Source organism: Juglans microcarpa x Juglans regia, chromosome 8D (genome assembly GCF_004785595.1).
Source record: "Juglans microcarpa x Juglans regia isolate MS1-56 chromosome 8D, Jm3101_v1.0, whole genome shotgun sequence".
NCBI lineage: Eukaryota > Viridiplantae > Streptophyta > Magnoliopsida > Fagales > Juglandaceae > Juglans > Juglans microcarpa x Juglans regia.
Genome location: NC_054608.1, coordinates 1385165 through 1408479, shown reverse-complemented (window position 1 = coordinate 1408479; position 23315 = coordinate 1385165). Strand labels below are relative to the sequence as shown.

At 36.3% G+C, this 23315-nt stretch overlaps 2 protein-coding genes across 2 annotated transcripts; both read left to right on the top strand.

Moving 5' to 3' along the window:
* Positions 1 to 5736: 5736 nt before the first annotated feature.
* LOC121243446 (uncharacterized oxidoreductase At4g09670-like) lies at positions 5737 to 8540 on the top strand. The gene is given in 3 exon segments (XM_041141563.1): positions 5737 to 5960; positions 5963 to 6258; positions 7781 to 8540. Coding segments are annotated over 3 exon segments (1080 nt in total). The 5' UTR covers positions 5737 to 5797; the 3' UTR covers positions 8402 to 8540.
* Positions 8541 to 14901: 6361 nt separating this feature from the next.
* On the top strand, positions 14902 to 18822 carry LOC121243444 (uncharacterized oxidoreductase At4g09670-like). The gene is made up of 2 exons (XM_041141561.1): positions 14902 to 15445; positions 18066 to 18822. The coding sequence occupies exons 1-2, from the start codon at positions 14984 to 14986 to the stop codon at positions 18684 to 18686; spliced, it is 1083 nt and encodes a 360-aa protein (XP_040997495.1). The 5' UTR covers positions 14902 to 14983; the 3' UTR covers positions 18687 to 18822.
* Positions 18823 to 23315: the final 4493 nt, after the last annotated feature.

Sequence of the window (23315 nt, the reverse complement as noted above, 5' to 3'; positions counted from 1 at the left end):
CCATCGAACGGTACTCGGCTTCTGTTGAGGAGCAAGAGACGACAGACTATTTCTTGGACTTCCAAGAAATGAGAGAAGAACCGAGGAAGATACAATATCTAGTGACGGATCTGCTGGTGTCAGGGCAAGAAGCCCAGTCCGAATCGCAATATGCATCAAGCTGGAGAGATGAAGAACTAGGCAGTAGAAGACCTTACCCCGGAGCACTTTTAAGATATCGAAGAATTTTATGGGCAGCCAAGAGATGTTTATCAGTAGGAGTAGCCATAAATTGACTTAGTGTTTGGACACTAAAACATATGTCAGGTTGAGAAACTGTGAGATACAGCAGTCGACCTATCAAATGTCTGTAGATGCTCGGGTCTGGCAAAACTGTGCTTGATTACTTTGTAAATTTAAGGTTTTGTTCAATTGGAATCTTGGTGGGGTTGCAGCCTAAAGTACCCGAATCTGCCAAGATATCCAATGTATACTTTTGTTGGCATAAGTGGATTCCTTTGGAGGACCTTGCAATTTCAATGCCAAGAAAGTATTTTAGTGTGCCGAGATCTTTAATTTGAAACTTGTTATGCAAAAAATGTTTGAGATCAGTCACGGTGTTGAGATCATTGCTTGCCACAAGTATGTCATCAACGTAGATGAGAAGAGCAACAAAAATGCCATTAATTTCTCGGGTGAAGAAGCTGTAATCAGCTTTCGATTGGGAAAAACCATAATCAAGTAAAACAGATGAGAATTTAGAATTCCATTGCCTCGACGCTTGTTTGAGGCCATACAAACTTTTAAGAAGCTTGCAAACTTGGTGAGGTGATCCCTTGGTGTAACTGGGGGGCTTGTTCATGTGTATATCCTCATGTAAATCCCCATTTATAAAGATATTATTTACATCAAATTGATGTAAATGTCATCCTTTAATAGATGCCACTGCCAAGAGACATCGCACAATGACTAACTTAGCAATGGGGAGAAAGTTTCTTCATAATCCACTCCATCAAGTTGAGTATAACCTTTAGCCACTAGATGGGCCTTCAAACTTTCAACACTACCATCAGAATGGTACTTTATCCTGTAAACATATTTGCAGTCAATTGAAATTTTTCCAGGTGGCAAATCTGTAAGTTCCCAAGTGTGGTTTGCTTCTAAGGCAGTCAGCTCATGGTTCATTGCTTTGCACCAACACGGATCTTTGATGGCTTGTTTTTAGGTCTTGGGTTCAATGTGAGTGGAAATACTAATGGAAAAGGCTTGGTATGAATGTGAAAAAGAATGATAAGATAATGTTTTATGTAAAGGAAAATTATTACCTGAGGACAGTGGCTGTTTGTCCAAGTTTGAAGTGGGAGCAGTAAGAGAAGTCTGATGACAATGGAAATCCTCCAGATAATGAGGTACACTTCGAGTTCTAGTTGACCTGCGAGTGAAAACAAGAAGAGGAGGAAGTGAAGATGATTCTGTAGGAAGAGGGGGAGGAGTGGGTGGTGAAGAAACAAGAGAATGAGTGGGAGAAAAGGGAGGGGAGGAAATGGTAAGGTATGAAAGGTGTGAGTTAGGATGGTTATTTGTAGTTGGATTTGGAAAAGGGTTGGAGAAGAAGAAGTGGTTGGAATAGAGTGTTGTGTAGTGTCTATTTGCAAGGAATTAAAGGGGGAAGAGGAAGGAGAAAGGCTATTTGGAATGCTAGAATAGAAGGGGAACACAGTTTCATAGAATTGAACATCTCGGAAGATAAAAATCTGTTGAGTGTTCAAATCAAGTAACTTATAGCCTTTGACTCTGAAAGGATATCCTAAAAACACACACTCCCTTCCACGAGAGTCAAATTTCTTTCTCACATGGGATAAAGTGGAGGCATATGCAAAGCAACTGAAAACTTTAAAATGTTTGTATTGAGATAGGGTGTGAAACAAGATGTCATAGGGTGTTTTGTTATGAAGGAGAGGGGTGGGTGTCCTATTGATTATATATACTGTTGTTAGAACACAATCAGACCAAAATTTGAGAGGAATGTTTGATTAGAACTTAAGAGCCCGAGCCACATTCATGATGTGTTGGTATTTGCGCTCTACTATGCCATTTTGTTGATGTGTTTCTAAGCAACTCCTTTGATGAATAATTCATTTGAGTTGGTAGAAATCTTTCATTTGAAATTCGGATCCATCGTCACTTCTAATGATTTTTATTTTTCTTTGGAATTGTGTTTCAATCAAATTGCAGAAAATGATAATGCAAGGTCTGGCATTTGATTTATTTTGAAGCATATAAACCCATGTTGTTCTTGAAAATTCCTCAACTATGGTAAGGAAGAAACGAGACCCATCATGGGCATTGGTGGAGTTTGGGCCCCAAAGGTCACAATGAACAATATCAAATAAAGATAGAGAAGAATGCTGAGAATGAGGAAATGGGAGATGATGTTGTTTTGCCAAAAGGCAAACAGAACAAGGTGTTTGATTATGAAAATTCAGATTGCTTCTTACAATAGGATCATAAATTAAAAGCAATATAGAAGGAGATATATGGCCGAGACGGCAGTGCCATAAATCAGACATCAAATGAGTAACAAAAGCGGAAGTGAACTGATCTTTATTGGTGAACTGATCTTTATTGGTGAACTTGGGCAAGGCATCAACTAGAGCAGAAGGTGCAACCCATGATCTAAGCAGATGATATAATCCACCTGTTACTTCACCCATCTCAATCGTTGTCTAAGAAGCTAAGTCCTGAAAAAAACAAGAGTTGGATAGGAAAATGAGACAATAGGAAGTGTGTTGTGCAAGTCTTTTGGCAGAGTAAATTGAAATGAAATGAAGGTACACACAAAACATGAGTAAGAGTGAGGTGTTCAGAAAGTCTCACAACACCAATGTGAGTAACGGGAACTGTCTCTCCATTTGGTAATTGAACTTGATAAGAAATAGTAGCCGTAGTAGATGTGAAAAGAGAGGTACAATAGATCATGTGATTTGTGGCACCTGTGTCAATTATCCAAGGTGAATGATATAATGAAGAAAGCTGGTATGTGTGTGTTGATGAGCAAAGAGCCATACCAGAAACATGAGAGGGGTTGATAGGATTAGTAGGCGAGGAAGAAGAAGGTTGTGCAACAGCAATGGAAGCCATAGGTGTGCTGGTGTCATTAGAATGTAAAAGAGCAAGAAGCTGCTAGTACTGGTCCTTAGTGAGTGCCACAGATTCAGTGGAGTTAGGGTCAGGATCAACATCTGGAGAAGAAGTTCCATAAGTGGCAGCTACTGTAATATTTCTCAGTTTTCCATGTAGCTTGTGACCAGGAGGGTAACCGTGTAGCTTGTAGCATTTCTCAACAGTGTGGCCAGTCATGTGACAATGTGTGCACACAGGGGCTTCAACATTTCCAATCTTAAAACAGTTCTCAAGAGAATGGTTGGGGATTTAGCAATGGGAGCAATAAGGTCGATTACCTTTAGGACTGGTGGAATTGGAGAATTTGTTGTTATGCTTGGTGGTGAGATAAGTTGGTTTGGCTATCATAGCCATGAGATCAGAAGGTGCTGAAGTAGAAATTACTTGGTGTTGTCTTTCTTGTTGTTGGACCATGGAGAAAACACGGTTAAGGGGTGGTAATGGTTCAAAAAACATAATCTGATCTCTGGTATTAGAATAGGAATCAGAGAGTCCCATTAGAAATTGAATAACACAATCACGATCATAACGATCATGAAGGATTTTCAATTTCCCACAGTCACAGTCGGGAAGTGGATCATAGATAGCAAGTTCATCCCATAGGGCTTTCAAGCGGCCAAAGTATAAGCTAACAGAGTCTTGGTTTTGTGATAAACCAGCCAAATCACGTTTAAGTTGGAATATACGGGGACCGTTTTGATGAGTAAAACGATCCTTGAGTTCAACCCATGAGGTCCTGGAATCATCAATCAAAGCAAGACTAGACTTAACAGAAGCACTTACAGAGTTCTGCAACCAAGACACCACTAAATCGTTGCAGCACTTCCAGGCTTCAAAAAGAGGATCTGAAATATCCACAGGTTTGAGAAGAGTACCATTGATGAACCCGAGCTTATGCTTCGCATGAAGAGCTCGACTAATGGCACGCGACCAACTGACATAGTTATCAGCGTCAAGGAGGTCAGAGACCAAAGCAACAGCAGGATTGTCGCCATTCTCAATTCGGAATGGGTCTGAAAAATTTAGGTAACACTGAGAAGGTTTGTTCGCATTGGTTGAATTTGGAGTTTCTTCAGTGTTGGTCGTCATTGGATCGAGGGAGCTCTGATACAATGTAAGAAAACAAGGTGGAAAAAGAAGTCTGGAAGAGGAGCAAAAATATTCTTCGTGTGTATATGACTTGTTTGTCAAAATGCTTTACAGGGAAATTGAATTATATACTATTAACAAAGGAATATTCTAACTACCTATTTAATAGAGAAATACAAGAATGTCCTTTATATACAACTTAGCAAAGGTAAAAGACAAAGTAATAGCATAATACAAAATATTTCTATAAACGGCATGGCAGGTTCCATTATGAAGTACTCACGACTCTTTTGCCTTTCCATCGTGATGGTCCTCCAATACATGCATTGTTGTTTTCCCTAAAGGTTTTGGAAACTTTTGACACAAACCAATCTGGTGATGGAAAATGAGAGTTGTGGTTACCTAGTTAGGCTAGTTTCTTAAAATCCAAATGTTATCCAAGGCTATGGTGGCAAATAACTAGAAAGAATGAATGTCTTCTACAGGTACTGGCAATCCAATTGAAGGATGAAAAATGATTAAGATCCAGTTTGAAATAGGTTGTGAAGCAAAGTGAGAGATATTGATGGGCCATTTAGAATGCCTCCGAAGTATATATCCTAGAAAAAGTACAATTAAAAAACAAGTGGAAATGATTTTCTTAATTCTTCTATGGATGGAATTCTTTTTAGAAGGGATCTAGTTGAGAGAATGTTATTAAAGACCTTCCAAATGAAGAATTTTAATTTATCTTAAAGCTTTAGTCTCCAAAATTTCCTCCATGTTTCAGGTGTATGTTGCATTGGTGTAGAATTATGGAAGTTAAGCAAGACAACACAAGCAGATTTGACAAAGAGATTCCTAGTAGAATGGTGTCCATTTAAGCCTCTATCTAATGGAAGTGTAGTTATAGATTGAGAGATGAACTTTCAGTATTTTATTGACTGATTCTGGGTAGAATAGAGCCTAAAGAAGAAGAGTGTTCCTTCTTCTTGGTTCTTTAAATATCGATTTCGAGATAAATGAAAGAACTCAGTTGGTAATCCATTGATGAAGATAGAATACGATGATATATTTTCCAATCCAATTAATTTAGAGAATAAATGATCATTTAAAGAGTTCAAACTTTTTTTGTATCAATTTTTATGGTTATAAAATCTATTTCTCATTTTTTTAGGTGATAAAAAGCTTTCTGTGCTAGCATAATATTTTCTTGAATTAACGTGCACGCAAAGATGAGACTGAGGAGAATAGTCTTTCACCTGTTAGTCAAGATTATTGCAAGGAGGAAATTTACAAAATAATGATATATCCGATAAAATTATAGAATTTGGTAAGATATTTTTTAGGTTTTTAAGATCTCTGGCAAAAATGAAGGGCCCGACTCCCGAGGCTTTTGTTTATTGCGCCGCGAGTCTTTGTCACGTCGAAATTTAAAAGATAAATGCTTTACACTCTTCCCCAACTACCATTCTAAGATAAAAATAATAAATAACACAACACTCTTTCTCCAGTGTCCACTGTCATCCCAGCTACCCAAGTTCTGCTTACACTCTCCCCTCTGCGGATGGCTGATACGCAGGTTCGAATCGGAATACTCGGATGCGCCGAAATAGCCCGAAAGGTCTCGCGGGCCATTTCGCTCGCTCCCAACGCTACGGTCGCCGCCATTGGTAGCCGCTCTCTCGACAAGGCCAAGGCCTTTGCGTCCGCCAACAACTTGCCCCCATCGCCAAGATCTACGGCTCCTACGAGGCCGTCCTCGACGACCCGAACGTCGACGCCGTATACGTACCCTTACCCACCAGTCTGCACGCCCGGTGGGCCGTCCTGGCCGCCCAGAAGAAGAAGCACGTGTTGCTCGAGAAGCCCGTCGCCCTCAACGCTGCCGAGTTCGACACCATCATCGAGGCTTGCGACACTAATGGGGTGCAGTTCATGGACGGCACCATGTGGATGCACCACCCTCGGACCGCCAAGATGAGAGAGTTCCTCTCTGATAAACTGCGTTTCGGGCAGCTCAAATTAGTATGAAAGTTCACTTCGGTTTCGCTTCTATTCATTTATGCCCGGACAGTGAAAGTAACTTATTGATACAATTTTTTTAGATTTTCGAATATAATATATAATTTAATTTTTTTAAATCTTAAAATAATAATAATATTAAAAATAATATTTTATTAATATTTTATTTAACTTTTAACTTGTATTTAAAATCATCTCATCTTATTTTACTATCTAAACTACACTTTAGACTACGTTTGAAACATGGTAGCAGTCGAACTCATCCAAGTTGAACTTAAATTTAAGTCTAACCCAATATCCAATACCCAAAACACATAATTACTAATCATTACTTAACTCAAGTAATTTTTATACGTAAAATCTACAATCTTTTTTAATTTAATACTTCTTTATATGCGAGACTTATAATATTTTTTAATTTTTCATAAATATATCAAAATTTATCTTAACATTCAAACACATCTAAATTTATTTAAATAAAATATAATAAACTATTCAATTTTTTTAAATTTTAAAATAAAAATAATTTTAATAAATAAATTAATAATAATTTATTTAACTTTCATCTTATTTCATTTCAATTCACTATCCAAACAAGACTTTACTACTTTTTAATCTAGTTAAAAAAATAAATTTTTAGAAAAATATCAATTTTGCTCAATCGTGCTTTTTAACATAATACAGAATATAGTTCTAATTTTTAAAAAAATGTAAATGAATGACAATATTCATATAATTTTTAATAATTACAATTTTTCCCTTTAAGCTTTTCACAAGTAGGACACTATCTCAAATGGCATTTTATGTTATTTTTACTTCAAAAAGTATTATTTTATATTATTTTTAAACAAATATAATATATTTAAAAGTGTTTCAGATGTATAGTTAACAAACAGTAAATAATTTTTTAAAAGTGCTAGAACTAAAAGTTATATTACCCACTGCAATTTCAAACATGCACTTAATTTCTCATTCATTAATTACGCGAACAAGATTTATGTGCTTATAATATACATGTCTGTTTGAATATATTATATATATATATATATATTATATACATGTAACAATTAATTTATGCTAGCATCGCTTATTGATTCAGTTATCTTATAATTTAATAAAGACATGTTTTATTTCTTTATTCTCTACCTACAGATTACATTCCTCTTCTATTTGTTAAAGTGTGATTTCCTACTTTTAAAAGCATATCCGATATTATCTAGGAAGCCTACGATACATTTCAAAGCTAGTTATTTTCAAACCTAAGGTATGTTTGTGAATTAAAGCATGTGCTAGCATATTAGAATTATTGTATTTTATCCACAAAAGTAAACATACACATGATTTATTTTATACATATTTTATAATAAAAATAATTTTATAATTTAACGCATATTATTAAATCATGACAATTTATAAAAACAAATAATAAAAAACGCATTGATGTCAGCTGTTTGACAGTAAATTCAGCTTTGAATTGAGAGTTTATTATTGTTCTAAGATAAATGCTAGCTTCTGTTGGCCACAGATAAACAGCTGGTTTACACTTGGCGTCGATCCTGAATTTCTTAAGAAAGACATTCGCGTGAAGCCAGATCTTGACGCGCAAGGTGCTCTTGGAGATGTTGGTTGGTATGCCATCAGGGCAATCCTGTGGGCTGCTGACTATGAGTTGCCAAAAAAAGTAATAGCCTTGCGCGGGCCTGTGTTTAATGAAGCAGGAGTGATTATGTCTTGTGGTGCTACTCTATATTGGGAAGATGGGCAAATTGCAAACTTTTACTGCTGCTTCTTGTCACATCTGACTATGGATTTAACCGCTATTGGCACTAAGGGTACTTTACGTCTTCATGATTTTGTTGCCCCTTTTGAAGAGCACAAAGCCTCATTTTATGCCGGGACAGAGTTAGGATTCAATGAGCTCGTGACAGCATGGGCACCACAGCCAAGTGAGCACACTGTCACCACACATCTTCCTCAGGAGGCTCTGATGGTGAGGGAATTTGCCAGTTTGGTAGAAGCCATTAAAGTGAAGGGTTCGAGACCTGAGAAGAAGTGGCCAACCATCAGTAGGAAGACACAACTGGTAATGGATGCAGTCAAGGCATCGATTGAGAGAGGTTTTGAGCCTGTTGAGCTCGGGAGCTGAGCGAAATGTCTTTGCACCGTGTGGTTTCTCATGTTAATTGCTTGTGTAATAAGGCCATTGTCATTGTGCTCATCATGTGTCTATGTATGTTTAATTATCATTTTCCTTCAATAAAAATTTAACTCCGGTTCGGAACGAACCAGCTAGCTCGAGCTTGGCAGGTTCATTTCCCTCTTTTATATGTCAATCAAACCTCATAAATCAAAACAAAATATAAATAAAAACAAACTGGATATACCCTACGTACGTGTACGTGACTAATTAAGCGTGCACGACTCGAGGAAACATAACTGAATTTTATAAAATTCCTCCACTAGCAAGGCTGCACGTACGTGAATAAGAGCCTTTTTTAATTATCAATATATAATGCCTCTACGTGCCTTGTTTGACAATGTCATAAAGCTCCGCATTCTGCATACCCTATGTATGTATGCTTCATGAAAGATGAGGGTAAAAGAATAAATTTACATATTTTTAAATAGTATACAGGAGTGTAAGACTTATGTATAGAACTTTTCTTAGAATTAATTATAATTGAAGGATAAGGATCATAGTATTTCTTATATATATAATGTTGGCTAATAATATTATCCTATTTCATGGTATTTAAATTTTAAACGTATCTTATTAGTGACTACTACTGCCTTAAGGTATTGACTACTTGCGAGGACTTGATTGCTGAATAAATAAATATATATATATATATATATAATTTCAAACCAAGAACAGTATTTTTTTCCTGTGCGAAGAGTTGATTTGATTACTAAAATTCAACACATTATATTACGCACTAATATTTAAAAGAGTATTTAGTGATCCTTTAAAGCATTCCTTGACAAAAAGATTTTACACGCGTATGTACACTATTAAGTCAAGTCGTCCATGATCTGCCTTATTTGAAATTCATGGACTGGACCTACATTAATCATGCATGTATCTAGGTTTGTTTTAGGCAGGCTAGATTTAATTTGGAAGATTTGGAATGCCAATTAAAATTAGAATATAATAATAATAATGAAAATCAGCTCCTTCCATGTTATTCCTAGCACAACGCCCCCATGTTACACTTCCCTATACAAGGACCACGATCCCAAAGAAAAATTATGACTAGCTAGCTATATATTTGAATATAAGCACACATGAGATTAACCCTCGCTTATATATAGCTAGAGCATCAACCTCTGCAATGGGGAATTTGTAAGATATCATGCATTGACTGTATATATCATGGTGGAAACTTCAAGATTTAATTGTTTCCTATCAATTTATATATATATATATATATATATATATATATATCTATTGTTAAGGATGCATTTTGCATCCCACGTTGCTTCCTGATCACTGCTCGTTTGTTTTCAGAGATGAGATGAGATTAAAGTTAAAAAGTTGAATAAAATATTGTTAGAATATATTTTTTTAATATTATTTTTATTTTGAAATTTAAAAAAGTTCAATTATTTATTTTATTTTGTGTGAGGATTTGGGAAAGTTGTAATGATGAGGTGATATGAGATGAGATGAGATAAGATGTTTTCTGAAAACAAACGAGGCTAGATAAGGAAGCTAGAGGGGCTTGGTGTGCCATGATGCCTAAGTCAGTTGTGTGTTTTAGGGTGGGAAAGCTAGATAGATGAATGGAATGAATGTTTGAATCGTACCTGTAGCAGTGTTTTTATATCCTTTTGGCTCAGTAGGGCACTGCTCTCCATGTGCCTAGAGTGTCTTCCCTCACGCCGGATAGTGTGCCATCACATTTAATGTGACACCCCCTGTCATGATGTCTTAACCCACGCCGAGGCTTTGTGTCTGGGGACGACATCCAATCGCATTTAATGTGGTGTCCTCTTTCGAAGGAGCTCTTGTTTCCTTCGAGTTTTTGTGTCTTTGGATTGTGTTGCGTCGCATTTAATGTGGTGCTATCATTAGAGGTGGAGTGGCCTGGGGACATACCCTAGCAGGGACTATCTTGTCCTTTCACATCCTTGTTTGAACTTCCTCCCTGGAGGTGATAATATATGACACAACCCGTTGATCTAATACGAATATGACACGATAATAACATGTTTGAATTTAGTCTTAACAGGTTTTGGTCAAAATGGGTTGAGCTATTAAGTCACGATTGTTTAACGAGTTGATAACGGGTCAATTCGTTTTGACCCGTTAAGAAATTTAAAATTACAATTATACCCTTATACCTAAAAGTAAAATTGTTGAGATTTTAATTTCGATATTTTTATTATTTGGATTGTAATTTTGGACTTGTAGTTATTTTTATATATATTGTTTTATAGATATTGTGATTTTAACATTTATATAAAATTATGTTAAACTTAATTAGGTCAAATGGATTAATTTCAGGTTTTTTCAACCCATTTACATAGAGGGATTGAAACGTGTCGGGTTGTGTTAACCTATTTCGTAATATTTACTAGCGGGTCAAAACGGGTCGTGTCGTGTCAACACGTTATGTTAAGATTTGAGATTTTGACACGATAAGCTTAACGGGTTGTGTTCAGGTTGACCCATATAGTAGAGGAAGAATAGTAATGATGATCAATAATGATGAGCAGTACTCTTATTTTACTTTTCTTCTTCGTCCCTCTCTACATCCTCAAACCAATATTATTCACAAAATATCACAAAATCAACACAACAAATCACAAAATCATTACAACAGATCATACAATCACTACACAAAATCATCACAAAATCATAGCAAGCATAGACCAAACTCACTGAAATCATCTCAAAATCACTGTAGGATGATCACAAACTCACCGTAAATCGTCATAATTCTATAAAATCATAAAATCAAAAAATTTACAAATTTACAAAATCACAAAATGGGAGAGGTAGAGGGCTGGGCATGGAGAAGCAGGGAAGGTGCCGTGGAAGGCTAGTAGTGGTGTTGTGGGCTGTAAGGGCGGATCTAGGCCGTCGTGGTGGTACGGTGGCATGGGCTTGGCTAATGAAGGCACTATGGGGAGAAACCCGTGCGTGTAGAGGCGCTGCGTGGTGGGGGATAGGGAGGAGCTACGGGTGGTGAGTTCCATAGAAGTGGTCCACAGCGTGAGGGGAACTCGGTGGTGGTGCTTGATGGAGCACGGGCTGGGCAGTGGTGGCGCAAGGGTGGTGAACCCGTGCGTTGAGACCCATTTCGAGTTGCTTGCGTGCAGCTAAGGGATGAGCTGCCAATGGGCTTCAACGGTGGGGTTTGGTTGCCCGACGAAGGACGAGGCTGGTGGTGGTGGTGCAGTGCCGTAGGGGTGGCTAACGGCGGCGTTACGGAGAGAAACCCGTGCGTGTATAGGAAGAGAGAGGGCTACGGGTTTCGACCTGTTGAGGGGGGAGAGAGAGAGGTCTATGAGGACGAGATCGGCGTGGGGAAGGTCGTCGGTGACTGGGCTTGGTGGTGGCACAGTAGAAGTGGCCGGTGGCACTGGGAGGAGTGAGGACAAGAGAGATAGAGAGGGAGAAGGGCGTGCAGCTGGAAGGAGGGAGGAGAGAGAGTGAAGAGGAAAAAATGAGGGGAAAAGTTAGGGTTTGAGATTTAAATCTCAACCCAAATCTTCAAAATTGATCTAACAGTGAAGGTTAAAACATTAAAAATAAACTAACTTAAAATAAATAATTAAAATATATATTCAACTTTAATTTATAAAATACTAATATTTCATTATTAAATAAATGATAGAGTTTTGTTAAATATTTTTAAGAGAATAAAACCACATAAATTATTAGAGTTTTTAATATAATTTAAATCTCATAATATTCTTAATTAACTAAAATCATTTAGATAAAATGGTCTTCTACCATTATAATATTTTTGGAGTTTCCAAAATAGAAGAGACTTACTTTAATGATAAAAAAAAATAAGAGAGCAATGTAGAAATAAAAGACTCTGTATTTTTTCAGTGCTCCCTGGATCATTGAGTAGTGTGGTTGAATTTTATAATTCATATATTTTGCTAAGAAAACTATTGCTAGAATATCCAAAATCTTTTAATTTTCATATTACTCATATTACTGTAACGTTTTGTTATCATTATAATGCTTGTTAAAATTTATTTTTCTGCTCCTGTGCATTAAATTATTGACTAATTAATTTTATTTAAAAAATCATATTATCTTTACATTTCGTGGTACCGTTGACGTGTGGCGACAATTGGCTGAGAAGAGTTGGCGTGAGGGAGAAATTGTGTTACGGATCTTGGGTTTTGATGAAGGAAAATACTATGCCTACAGAACATGTCTATCGAAATCCTTTACCGAAATCTTTTTATTTTTTTTTACTTAATGATTAAATAAGTGTTTTTAAATGAATATGGGATTTTTTTTTAAAAAATATTTAAATAGTTTAAAAAAATAGTGAAAGAAAAAAAAAAGATTTGTAACATTCAGTAAAGAATTTCAGTAAAACTCTTCTGTGGACATAGCAACGTCCAAAAAACAAAGTGGCTCAAACAATGAATAACTAAAATTCATCAAAGGACGTAAGGTATTTCTTTTAAGTTTTCTTTGTTTGGTTGCTCGGTAAGAAAGTGTAGGAGATGAAAGAAAGTATAAAATTTCTCAATTTCTTTATTTTCTTTCAGTAGCTCATCGATGACAGATTAAAGCATCCATCATGCATCGTCCAAAGTAAATGATAATGTAATAATTTTATCAACAAATTATAATACGAGTAATGTTGATCTATATAATTTAATTAAAAAATTATTAATAATAAAGAATAATAATATTTTATTATTATAGAGTATGTGATAGTTAATTTAATGTAGATTTCAATTAATGAGTGATTGGCTAAAAGAAAAAAAAAATTAAATTTTAGTCAAATGTGTAACTTTTTTATGAGTGGAATGAGAGAGAGGGAGAAACGGAAAGTGAAAGGGAAAATGAAAGTTTTTGAGATTTAAATCCAACCATTTATCATAAGTTTCCAAATTTGATTCAATGGTGAAGATTTAAATACTGATTTAAATTAATTTAAAATAGATAATTAACATATAAATATCATATCATAAATAAATTATCAAATTTAATTTATAAAATACTAATCTCTTATTAAATAAATGATGAAATTATATTAAATATTTTTAAAAAAAGAAAACTATATAAATAATTAAAATTTTAACATAATTTAAATATGATAATATTTTTAATTAACTAAATTAAGTAAACGTCCCTCTAGTATAGATACATGTGTGTAGTAAAGCCCCAACTCGCCTTCTGCCCTCCATCTATTTGGTTTTAATTCTCAATGAAACCTGCTCACCTGTTCAGGATAATGGGCTCTTTTTGCCAGTTATCCCCGGGTAGGGCAGGCGGGCCGGATTCCGGAGGCTAGCCACCCAAGCCTAAACCCCACTCAGCAAGACTGCCCGGCTTGGATACAAGATATTGATGAAATGAAAAGAACCGTACACTAGTTTTTTTATTTAAATATATTATATTTTATTTCTAAATTTTGAAAATATTCACATAAATAAACAGTAAATACTGACAGAAAATAGTAGGTGATGGCCAGAACGTTAGGCTGGAGTGGTTGGTTTAAAATAAAGAAATTTGGACCATCCAAACCTCAATCATTACTCGAATCTTTTAGTTAGAATTGCATTGGAGGACTATACAAAATCATGATATATCTAAATTGGGATAAGGGAAAGACTTTTGGTAAGGCTGTTTTTTCTTTTTTGGTTTTTTGGGTTTAACTCTCTCAGAAAGACAAAAATGAAAGATTCGAGGCCGTCGGTTTGTTGCGAAACTTTGTAATTCTAAAATAAAAATTATAGGATTTTGTTTAAGTCATTATTCACCTCTACCTTCAATATATTTGATTATTATTATTTTTTTCATTAGATGTAAGCTGTTTTTTTTAAGATAAAGAGTATGAAATCGTAAATAATGATTGATAAAAAAAATTATTTATAATTAAAAATAACAAAACGGATATTTCATTTTTCAAAAAATATTATTATGATTTCTAAATGTTTCTTTTAAAGGTATTATTTATTTATTTTTAATCTTTCATATTTTTAAAGAAAATAATTATTAATAAAATTATATTTTTTTTAAAGATTAAAAATGTTTAAAAAATATTTACAAGAAAAAATTTATTTGAGACATATTTTGAATTCACATGTCTTTTTAATAGTGAGATAAAATGAGATAATTTTAGATAAAAATTAAAAGTTGAATAAAATATTATTTTTTAATATTATTATTATTTTAAAATTAAAAAAATAAATTATTTATTATATTTTTATATAAAAATTTTAAAAAAATTATAATAAATAAATGAATAAGTAATTTTACATATAATTATGAAGTATGTAAACGTCATGTAATCGTTTTAAAAAAAAATAAGATTTATTATTAAAAATTAATTTTTTTATATAAATTTTATATTTTATTATTTTTTTTAAATAATTATATGATTGCTATATAATTTATAATTGTAAATATTTTTTTTTTTAAAAATGAATTGAGGTAAAAGATAAAAAATAAATGAAATAAAACAATATCAATATCATTGTCCTAGCTGCCCACAGAGCTCTGGTTCAGCTCTCCCCTCTACAGATGGCTGAAACGCAGGTTCGATTCGGAATACTAGGCTGCGCCGATATAGCCCGCAAGGTCTCTCGGGCCATAGCACTCGCTCCAAACGCCACAGTAGCCGCCATCGGTAGCCGTTCTCTCGACAAGGCCAAGGCCTTCGCGTCCGCCAACAACTTGCCCACCGACGCCAAGATCTACGGCTCCTACGAGGCCGTCCTTGACGACCCGGACGTCGACGCCGTATACGTCCCCTTGCCCACCAGCCTGCACGCCCGTTGGGCCGTCCTCGCTGCCCAGAAGAAGAAGCACTTGCTGCTCGAGAAGCCCGTCGCCCTTAACGCTGCCGAGTTCGATACCATCATCGAGGCTTGCGAATCTAATGGGGTGCAGTTCATGGATGGCACCATGTGGATGCACCACCCCCGGACCGCCAAGATGAGGGAGTTCCTCTCCGATAAAGAGCGTTTTGGGCAGCTCAAATCGGTATGAAAGTTCACTTCTTTGGGTTTCGCTTCGATTCATTTACGGTTTGTATTGTTTTAGTTTGTCATTTGTCAATTAGGTGAATAATTTTTAAAATTCTGTAGATAATAAATTGTTGCTAAAATAATTGAGTCTAAATAATAAGTGACATTCCCTTCTGTCTGTTCCTATCGTTGGTTCTTTTTGGAAAATCCAATCTGGTCTATATACGAAAGTGAACTTGATCCGTCAAACAGAACACTTATGAATGGAACATAAAAACAATCTAGCTACTGTTCTTGAGTGTCGCCTCCTATGGGCCATGGTCATCTGTTCTATTTACTGATGTTCTACAGTCTGTATGTGTGGAACGGAGGTGAAGTATGAGAAAGATTTTTTGTTTGACTTGAGCGGTTATTCTAGATGGTGGAAAAAAACATATATTCACTTTGTAGACATGGATAAGGAAGTTCATCCCCCGCCTCTTCTGGCTCCGTCACTTCTAGAGGAAGGGAAGCCGGTTGACTGATTCCTCTTACATTTTGGTTGGACTTTTTTATTATTATTAATGTTTCTTGTTCATCTAACAAATGCCTTTTCACTTTCACAAAACTTTTCATCTCATCTCATCATATTTAATCATTACAACTTTATCAAATTTTTACACAAAATAAAATAAACAATTCAACTTTTTTAAATCTCAAAACAAAAATAATATTAAAAAAATATATTCTAACAATATTTTATTTAACTTTTAACTTTTATCTTATTTCATCTACGAAAAATAATGAGGCCTAAGAGATAGCGAGTGTCATGTCTTGGGGCTATGGCAAAAACTGAAGGAGATTAGTTTCCCTCTAAGACATGGAAGCTTTTGCTGCTCATTTCTTTGCATTGGAGCAAAAATGAGAACTTGTTGATTATTTTGTTGATCCCCGTCCTTTATCTATTCACATTGAATTCAAGAAATTAACGTAGCTCTGTCTTTCTCTGTAGTTGTTTGTGTGCATGGTGTAGAGGTTGGGTAATTAGGCCATGCTTTTGTCTGTGGGCTTGTGACGATAATTTCTAAGGACCTATGGTTGCTTCCTAATCTCACCATGAGTGGAAGCTTTAGATCTTTTTTTTTTTTTTTTTTTTCCTCCTTTTCTTGATGGGGTTGTCTGAATGTATCAGGTTTTGATATATGTATATGTATATATATAGAAGTGGCTAATTTATCGTTGTAAATATTCTAATAAGACGTGAGATGACCTTGGGCTTTCCATTTTCTAAATGTTTTGTCGAGAAATGTTCTGGCATGTGTTAATAGGCAAGTTTATAAGCAAGTGAGACAACATGCTTCATGAAAAGAATGAAATTCATTCTTGAGTTGTGTAAAGCAGTGATTTGGTTTTCACTATTCACACATATGCTATCCCGTACGTGATCATGCCTGTTACTGAAATTCTAGAACTAGAACTTGGAACTTGCTGACCCAGATGGAACAATTGTGCAGACTTGCCTTTATTATCCTTTATTTATATTTTTGGATTGGAACTTTGGTGTTGAGGTTGCTGCAAAGATTACTGCCTTTGTCCTTGCTGTTGCATGGAAATTTGGACAGATGGGCAGAGAGCTTGGGTGAGATGTTTGATATCCTTTTATGCATGGGGCTGAATTTCTGGCCTTCTTGTTGATGCAATTTGCTAGAGTTATATACGTAATGTTCTGATGCTGTATTTCACTGGCCACTCTTTTGGAGTAATAATACTATTTCTGATACAATTAAACAGAAAGGTAAAAGAGAGAAACAGAATAAGTTATCAGTATTACTTGTAAAAAAAAATAGTTTTCAGTATTAGCTATATGAAATGGTATATATCATAGTGATTTTATGTGGAAGCAATTTATAAAAGGATGCAAATAAACCTATCAAAATAAAAATTTATCTGAACCCTAAAGGGTTGGCCCAAGTGGTGAATTCCTTAGTCTTGGGGTATCACTCCCTTCAAAGTCATATTCAACACCTCATGGGTGTAAACAATCCTTTGGAGCCACGTCCCCCGGTGAAAAATCAGCGATTTAATCCGTTTTGTGTAGGAAAACTTCCAAGGGTGCGGTGCACGGGACCAAGATTTACTTTGCAACCTTGGAGAGGTTCCCTAACATTAAAAAAAAAAAAAAAAAAATCTTATAATAGAATAACATGGTGGGTATATGCTTATAATATATTTGTCTGTTTGAATATATATAACAATTAATTTATGCTAGCATCGCTTATTGATTCATTTGTCTTATAATTTAATTAAAACATGTTTTATTTCTTTATTCTTTACTTACAGATTACATTCCTCTTTTATTTGTTAAAATGTGGTTTCCTACTTTTAAAAGCATATCCGATACTATCCGGGATGCATATGGATACATTTCAATGCTAGTTACTTTCAAACGTCAGGTATGTTTGTGAAGTACAGCATGTGTGTTAGATAGCATCTGAGAACTACTGTATTAAATGTGATTGTGGATGATTCATGTAGACATTCCCGTGCTACATATGTGGTAAATAATCAAAAGGCATTAATGCAGCTGTTGACAGTAAGTTCAATTTTGAGTTGAGAGTTTATTATTGTTCTAAGATAAATGCTTCTGTTGGCCACAGATACACAGCTGCTTTACATTCGCCGTCAATTCTGAATTTCTTAAGAAAGACATTCGTGTCAGGCCAGATCTTGACGCTCATGGTGCTCTTGGAGATGTTGGCTGGTATGCCATCAGGTCAATCCTGTGGGCTGCTGACTATGAGTTGCCAAAAACAGTAACAGCCTTGCGCGGGCCTGTATTTAATGAAGCAGGGGTGATTCTGTCTTGTGGTGGTTCTCTATATTGGGAAGATGGGCAAGTAGCAACCTTTTATTGCTCTTTCTTGTCAAATATGACTATGGATATAACCGCTATTGGGACAAAGGGTACTTTACATCTTCATGATTTTGTTATCCCTTTTCAAGAGCACGAAGCCTCTTTTTCTGCTGGGACAGAGTTAGGATTCAATGAGCTCGTGACAGCATGGGTACCACAGCCAAGTAAGCACACTATCACCACACATCTTCCTCAGGAGGTTCTGATGGTGAGGGAATTTGCCAGTTTGGTAGAGGCCATTAAAGTGAGAGGTTCGAGACCTGAGAAGAAGTGGCCAACCATCAGTAGGAAGACACAACTGGTACTGGATGCAGTCAAGGCATCGATTGAGAGAGGTTTTGAGCCTGTTGAGCTCGGGAGTTGAGCGAAATGTCTTTGCACTGTGTGGTTTCTGTTTGAGCAGGACGGCTGTTTCTGTAAATTGCTCGTGTAATAATGCTATTGTCATTGTGCTGTGTCTACTTGACGTCTATATTTCTTTATCTTCTGGTTTATGCTTATTTGTACTGAACGTATTATGCCGTGCTCTCAAGATTGCGTTGTGATTGGTTGGATGAATTCATTTTCATGTTATATGAGTAAACATAATTTCATGCAACTGAAAACTCGACCGAAATGCCTTTCTTTATGACCCCTAGTTTGCGACATCGATCCAAAACATCCTTTCGCGAAATAATTTCTCCCGGAAGTCGAACTAAGTACAGGTTTGAAGAAATTGACCTTGGCATGCTTCATGTTTCAATAAAACATCTTTTGCTTGACATTTAAGCTACGTTTGGTTGCAAGATTTAGTTGAGTTCAGTCTAATTTTAAGTTGAGTCTAAGTGACATTGATATCGATCCATAATATTTTTTAACTTAACACATTTTTATACGTGAGATCTATAATTCTTTTCAATACACTTTAAACTCAGTTTAGAAAGGCTCCACATAACTTCTTCCATTACTTAATTCACAATTATTTATAAAGAACTGAGATCAACTATCCATCCAAATGCACGCTTGATAAGAACTAACTTGTGTTCCAAATTAACGAACCACCTATCTCGAGCTTGGCACTTGGCAGGTTCATTTTCCTTCTTTCACAATTAAATCAAACCTTACAAATCAAAACAAACTGGATATACCCTACGTGCACGTCACTAATTGGCATACACGACTCAAAAGGAAAAAATGACTGGATTTTTATAAAATTCCTCCAGTACTAGCAAGGCTGCACGTGAATAAGAGTACATGATCAGTGATTCAGTATTACTAAAAGAAAAATTTTATTTATCTCCTTATGCCACACACCACACATAATTTTTTTTCTCATTAAATATATAGTGTATAGATGATGAGTAGACGAATAAAAAAATAATAATAATAACAAAAAATTACGTGTAGTGTGTTGTGTAAGAATGATGAGTAAAAAGACTCGTTAACCAGATTTACCATCATACATCCACCCATATATTAATATTAAACTCCTCTCTTGTCAATGTTCTTCCACAAACAACCCATGCATGGTTAATTTTCAGTACCAATGTGAGACCCAGCTCGCTACTAGGCCCAGGCCCAGGCCCGTGGGAAACGCCTCCAGATTTCCCGTCGCTCGGGTTCACGCCATATTTCCTCTTTCATGCACGTCCATCCGTTCATCCTCTTGAGATTTTTATCTGTTTACCATTTATAGCCTATTTATATACTATGCTTTTCTCAACCCTAAACTCATTGCCGCTGCCTTCTCTTTCACATCTCAGCCACTCTGAGTTCATCACCCCTACTGTGCCCCGCCGCTTGAAGCTGCCACCAGCGCCCTTGAAGCATCTGTTTTCAAGCCTCGTCTTCCTTTATTTTGTTACCCAAAAACAGAGCATTTCAGCCACCTTCAAGCTACTGCAACGGCCTTCCATCGTGAGCTCCTCCGCGTTTTGTCCCCACAGAAACTGCTAGGGAGGACATCCCATCACCCTAGTCCGTCACGCGTTGCCTCGAGTTCCCCGGTAAGAGCATGCCCTTTCTGTTGGTTTCTCTTCTCTCTTGGTTTCTCCCCCATCCTCTCACCGTGTGTCCCTCGTGCTCTCGTAGCCCAGCGCAGGTAACCTCGCCACCGTACGCCTCTGTTGCAGTCCATCGCGCCACTGTAGCTCCTTGAAACCAGCCGTTGCACCTTGCCCTCCGCGCATACTCTCGGGTTGCCGTAAGTCATCGCCACTACACTTCTCTTCCCTTTGCTCATGATGTTGACTTAAGTTTTATATATATATATATATATATACCAAGACAGCGAGAAGAAGGAAAGGGCGGAGCCTGACTGAAGAAGAAGAGAAGGAAGGGAATGGAGGAGACAGAGTAAATTGCACAATAATTAAATTATGCAAGCATAAAATAAACAGGCGGTTAAACCGACCATATGCATGTATGAGTATGCAAAGATAATTGTAATAAACATATAAGCTTTATTAAAATTAACAAGCTTAAAGTAATTATAGGCACAAGGTAGTGCAGATTTGCACTTACAGAAATCAGGGTTAATAAGGAGAGTCAAGAACAGGGTAGAGAGGACTAGAGGTTTTCTCTCGAGTGAGTTCTGGAATGAGCTCTGCCTTAGCTTAGAACGAGGTTCTCCTTTTATAGAATAAAGAGTTCCTGTTTACAATCATTAAAGTAAAACAGTAAATCAATCCGTGAGTGAACAGTAGGGTAACTGTTTAAGCACGGGGCTCAGGGTGTCATCATTGTGTCTTCTTAGCTGTCCTTGGACGGCTACTTTGGCGCAAGACGACAAATTAGGGTTCGGTCGACTCTGTGTCTTCCAGCTGTCTCTGTGGGCGGCTGCTTTAGACTCAGAGTGTCAATTAACTCAAAGAGGACTATGGTCGTCTTCTTTGAACTCAAGTAGTAGTCAATCATCTTCCAGCTTTGGAATGCCTTCTGAATCATGACAAAAAATATTGCTGTATGAAGCCTCAGAGGATGCTTCCGAATTTTCTTCAGAATTATCACTCGTAGACTTAGACAGTTGTTGTTCCAACAATTTTATCAGATCTTTTTTACCAAGTTTGCGGAGGATGTTATCTTTAGCAGACTTGGAAGATTTCTTCAAGGATGAGCTGGTGGCTTTTCCTCTGGATGAAACTGTTGGAGAATCAGGGGCCTGAATTACCAAAGGGTATTCAGGTATTGCTAAACCAGATTTAATTGCGGGGAATTCCTTCTTGTCTTCTAAATCAGGGGCGACTTGAGGGAAATCCTTAATCATCTGGCTGATCACTTTTTCAGTATAACCATACCTATCCCACCATTTTGTGAAATAAGCTCGGTCCATTATATTAGCATTTTTCTCATAAGTCCATTTGAAGATCCATGGTAGTTTGTAGGTCTTGCAGAAATGGAGCTCATAAGGAAACATCTGGGAATGCCGGTTCAATTTTGTACCAGCAAATTGTTGATAAAATGTAAAAGTTCTGGCGAGCTGCTCAGGGAGATTCTGGGGAATTAAACCAAATAGGTCCCACCATTGGAGAAACCAGTAAGGGAAAGTTCCTTTGAATCTTTTATCAAAATTGATGAACCATGAATGGCTCATATCAGGTACCTGAAAGAACATGAAACGTCTCCAGGCAGTAATGTAATCAAAATAATTATAACTTAGTGCAGAGTCTTGGAGCCTTTTAAGAGTGGATGGGTTGGTACCCCATTCATCTTCTGTGATGACTCGGAGGATATAAGCACCATGATAAATTAATTTGGTGGAATCATTCTTATCATAAATGGGTTTTATGACAAGAGAGTTGGTGAGAATTAAAATACTGGAGTAATACTGGAGATTTTTGGAGGAATCTTCAGGTATCCAGTGGAAATTAGGGGGGAAATAGGAAGAGGCTATTTTAAACGGATCTGTAAAATTAGAACGGCAAGGTTCTATATGGAACAGATGGGTAAGAAATGGCTTATTCATATACATAGAATTTCCTTTTGGGAGGAAAAACTGAGGAGTAATCAAAGTAGGTCCTTTTGATGCAATTGCTTTCGCATATGGATCAAAAGGGGTAGAAACCGTAGACGCAAAGGTCGACGGTTGCACAATTTTACCAAGAGGTGTGAACCTATTGGCAATATCCAGTGCTGTGGAGGGAGCACTGGGCACAATGGAGGATCCAGACTCATTCTTGATGAGTTTTATACTGGGTATTGGAGGTGGGGGATTCGCTTTCTGTTTCTCTTTTCCTTTCTTTTTGCTGATGCTCATGGTTGGGTGTCTGCAAGAATTCTCTGGTAAGAAAATCAGGGATAGAATTATCAGTGCCTTTGATGTATTCAATATCAAAATCAAAAACACTTAATATGCCTTGCCATCGTGCAAAAATATGTTTTGATGCAATGTTTTGAACATCTTGTTCTAAAATAAATTTAGCACTCATGCAATCAATACGAAGTAAAAACTTCTTGTTTAACAAATCAGATTGAAATTTAGAAATACATAGTACTATAGATAATATTTCTTGTTTAATAGTACTATATTTTTCTTGTGCAGGATTCCAGGTTCCAGAATAGAATCGAACGATTTGTTCAGAAGAACCTGGTGAAACAGATTGTTTCAGAATGCCACCATCACCAAGTTTTGAGGCATCTGTCTCAACTATTTTGAATGAATCAGAAGTGGGGATACCAAGGCACGGCAGAGTTTTGACATGTGCTTTGATTTTCCTCACTATTTTAGTATGGATTTCTGTCCAAGGAGGAGGATTGGAAAGAAGTCTTTTGAACAAAGGACGACATTGTTTCCTCATATCCTTGTAGAAATCAGCAACATAGTTAAGAGATCCTAGAAATCTCTGTAACTGGTTTTTGTCAAGAATGACATCAGGGAATTTATCGGCAAAATCAATGGCTCTTTGGATGGGCCTGATTTTTCCTTCAGAAATATCATAACCAAGGAATCTGATCTTAGTTTGGAACAGTTTGATCTTTCTCGCAGAAACGACAAGACCATTGAGTCTAATGATGT

Coding starts and splice junctions, on each gene's coding strand:
- LOC121243444 (XM_041141561.1), top strand. CDS start 14,984: ATGGCTGAAACGCAGGTTCGATTCGGAATACTAGGCTGCGCCGATATA. Junction 15,446..18,065: donor GTTTTGGGCAGCTCAAATCG/GTATGAAAGTTC, acceptor TGTTGGCCACAG/ATACACAGCTGCTTTACATT.